The 3951-nt window shown below is 40.4% G+C and overlaps 1 protein-coding gene across 3 annotated transcripts in view; it reads left to right on the top strand.

Annotated features, from left to right (window-relative positions):
• Positions 1-3206, top strand: part of TMEM255A (transmembrane protein 255A) — a 47446-nt gene extending 44240 nt beyond the window's left edge. For 2 of the 3 annotated variants that reach the window (XM_007464435.1, XM_007464436.1), the window contains one exon: positions 823-3196. In XM_007464435.1, the coding sequence (XP_007464497.1) occupies positions 823-981 (159 nt within the window). In that variant the 3' untranslated portion in view covers positions 982-3196. Of the gene's footprint in view, positions 1-822 lie in introns of all 3 variants that reach the window. The other variant, XM_007464434.1, reaches the window with a different exon arrangement.
• Positions 3207-3951: the final 745 nt, after the last annotated feature.

Here is a 3951-nt window from a genome sequence, read left to right on the forward strand (position 1 = left end):
GGAAAGAGAAGTGGCAGATGACTCCTAACACGCCAGTTCACTGGGTATTTTTTTTTAACCCATATCTTGCTCCCTTCCCAAAGACTACAAAAGTTAGACAGCACAAAGTAAGAGTCCTCAGTGTCCCTGCAACCTGGTAGATGGCTCCTCACTCTCATCTTTGTGATTCTTACCTCCACGCCTTTGTTCCTCTTTGCTCTCCAACATACCCTGCACTTTGGGGTGGTGGGGCCACAGTTAAGATGAAATAGAAATTGTTGGACTTTGAGTTAGAAGACCCCAGATCCAAGAAAGCCATTTAACCTCTCTGACCTTAGTTTTTTGGTTTTGTTTTGGTCTGTGAGATGGGCTCTGTGATGATATATTTTTGTAGCAAAAACTTTCCCGGGTATTAATGGCTTAACCTCAAATATTCTTAAGGCCCAAACTACCTTTTTGAAGACTAGTTGGGATGCTGTTGCCATGGCTCAGGGGGTAATTGTTGGAGGCTTGAGTTATAAACGTGGTAAAGGGAGTGATGGATTCCAAAGACGACACAGAAGTAGGAGCAACAGGGTTCGGTAACTGACTGAATGAGGGGTCCAAAGGGAGGGGTGGGGGAGGATTCCAAGGCGTCTCTGCATGATCTCTGCAGCCTGAGTGACTGAGAGAAGGTGGGACCAGCTCAGTTTCATGCCCCTCATTAACCCTGCGAGGTTTAGGAACTCTTGGTTGTTCCAAACAGAAACACACTGGGTCCGTATTCATTTTAAAATAATGACTGACATTGGAGAAACGCAACCTCGCTGCCTAAACTGATGTTGTTCTATTTTGATTACACAGCATTCCAGTGTCTTTCCATCCTCCCCTCCCTCTGGACTTTCTGATGAGCCCCAGTCTGCCTCTCCTTCGCCCAGCTACATGTGGTCCTCGAGTGCTCCGCCCCGATACTCTCCACCCTACTATCCGCCTTTTGAAAAGCCACCCCCTTACAGCCCCTAAAGAGGAATATCTGCTGGCTATTGAGATTATTGTGGCTTTTATATTTCTGCTTTAGTGGACGTGTGTAGGGTACAAACTTTAAAGTGTGATTCTTATGCATAAAGTTTTGCAGTGGCCTCTGCCAGGCTAAAAAAAGATAGGGAAGAAGCTTATTTGTTATCAGTGCAGAGCACGGGTGGCTAGACTGAGCCCAGCACTTCCAAGAAGGGCAGCGCAAGGCTGGAGAGCCATCCCAGCAAGCAGCTTGTCTTGTTTGGACCTGCATTACCCTATGGCCCCGCCTCTGTGTGCAGCAGAAGTGTGGTTGCCATCTGCTTCACTTTGTGTAAATGGAGTGTTGTCCTCCGGCCGTTGGCAGATGGCCACCCTAGCACCTTGGTTGAAGCGCCTGGCTTATAGGCCCTGTCTTCCCCTACCACTAAAGTCAGTCCCTAAGGAAAATTTCCCAGATGATGGGGCTACACGGTAGTTCCAATGCAGAGAGTTCTAAGATTTTGTTTGCTTGTGTCTGGATGCTGAAAAAAGCTGCCCATGTCTCTTACTCCTTTCTTCTCTGTATTGTAAAAATGGCTATTGTGATCATTCAGCTCAGCTTTTGTGACTGGTACCTCCCAAAGGGAAAAGTGCAATAGTCCTCTGAGTAGTGGGGAACAGGACTGATTGTTCAAGAAGCACTGAAATCCACAGAACAACATGTGAGATGTTTTAAGTGGATCTCAGTTATACATCGGGTAACTTAGGAGACAGCGGTTCTACTACATGTTGCATTTGCTGCAGGAGATACAAATCTTACGGTTAAAATTGAGTTCAAAAATGCTAGATTAGGTTCTTGGGTCGTCTTATGATTGTTCCTAATCTTTGTGACTGTTTATCTTCAAATATTGTGCTTCAATCCCAGCAAACCGCACGTATCCTGCACCCCACCCCAGAAGAATCATCTGTATTTTAATGCCACTGCTCTTATTGGTCCTTTTTTCTGTTGAGACCAATCATGACAGCGTTCAAGATTATGAAAGTGTTACAGTACCGCTTTGTCTGCAATACCTCAAGTGTAGCCAACTTGACAAATTCTTAAGTGTTATCGTAGATTTAAAATCCATCTGGCACATTGTGGTAGGTATTTGTACAGTTCTTTTAATTATACATAGCTTTAAACCTCAATCTGATGAATTTAACACTTCGGCACCATGCCTTCACTTCAGAATGAACACTTTCATTGTGATCTTATGTTAACCTGAGAATCGATTGATTTAAAGGAAGATTGATAATCCTACACTTGTACAACATCAAAATACAGGGCTACAGGAGGGTACGCTAATTAGACAGTTCTGCAAACACAGAACACATACAGGAAAAATTTCCAGCCAATTTCGCTACCTCCCAACTTCATGGATTAGAGGTAGCAGGCAAATGCTGGTGCTCCCATCTACCTTGTAGACACCCAGCCATCAAGAGTTACCAAGGTACAACCAGTGTGCTCACTGTTCACAGTAAATGTTTGCAAAACATTCAGTTTAACTTTCGGCATCACGACTGATGTCTCATCTGGATTTCAAATCTGAACAACTATAATCCTTTTGCGTTATATAAAGTTACTATTATTTTCTACAGCTCTGAGCATATTAAAATTCTATTGGATTTCAAAAAGGGACTAATAACCAATTGACTTACTATACAAATATGAACTTGTAATACTCAATGAAATTTCTTGTTTACACTTTACATTTTGCTTTAGTGAACGTGTATGGGTATTTAATTTTTTTAAAGGCACCATTACATAGTATATCCTACATTTATCACATTTCTTAAAGTGTTAAGATTCTATGACTCATTTCTATGTATTTTTCTTACTTTACAAAGTAACTTGAAACAGTATAGATTTTGTAACACTTAATTTGAGCAGCTTCTTTTTTTATCACATTGAACTATAAAAAAGTGCATGTTACCTTAGAAAAGTTAATATTTGCTGCTTTACTCTTTTGCAAAAACATTTGCTGTAATGAAGGAATTTGTATTTCCAAAATGTACCTTGACTGCATTTTGTAATATTTACTGCTTTATTCCTAATTCTGCTTTAAAGTATTGAACTGGGCACGAAACATTAAAATATTAATCCAGAACCTGTATAACTGGATGTTGCTTAAAATCTGTATCACTGCCATGTTGGAAACCCAGACTGCTTTTGTGATGTTTCAAATTAATAAAACTATCCTCCTCCTTATCAACTTACATGTGTCTTCACGGAATCAACAGAAGTATCACAAACAAACACTCTAAAGCAACTGACAGCAGCTGACTCACTTTTGACTATTATGGTTCAAGATACAATGGGCATGTGATTAACCAACATATACAACCTAATGGGAAATTCTGTCATGCTGTCATCAGAAATACAGTTCCAGTCTCCTGCTACAAAAACTGAAAAACAACAGAACATAAGATATATAATTTCTGAAAGAACATCTTGTAAAAAATGCACTCAAAAATCAGAATTAAAACATTTTATTTTTGCCATAAGAAGCTCTACGAACTAATATCAGGTAACGGTTAATGAAAAGTAGAACTTAAAGTCATGACAGAGAAGAGTGAACAAGTATGAACATTACAGTATTGGATGGAAATGAACAAGGTTTCATATGACTGACAGAGATGAGAAAGCCAGTGCTGCTGAATTAGTATTTAATTCTTTAGAATATGCACGCCTTGACAATACAAAATACCTTCTTCATTTTTTCCATTTGTTTTATCTTTTTGGTACAACGGGAAAAACCCAGCATCAATTCCTCATAGTGGTTGTGTGGGGGGGATCATTACCACCAAAATGATAATCATTTAAGATTTATTCTAAAGTGAATCTTGCAAGATTGCTACAACATTTAAAAATCTTTGCTTAGGGGCTTCCCTGGTGGCGCAGTGGTTGAGAGTCTGCCTGCCGATGCAGGGGACACGGGTTCGTGCCCCGGTCCGGGA

This window comes from Lipotes vexillifer, unplaced genomic scaffold (assembly GCF_000442215.2).
Source record: "Lipotes vexillifer unplaced genomic scaffold, Lipotes_vexillifer_v1.1 scaffold681, whole genome shotgun sequence".
Classification (NCBI taxonomy): domain Eukaryota; kingdom Metazoa; phylum Chordata; class Mammalia; order Artiodactyla; family Lipotidae; genus Lipotes; species Lipotes vexillifer.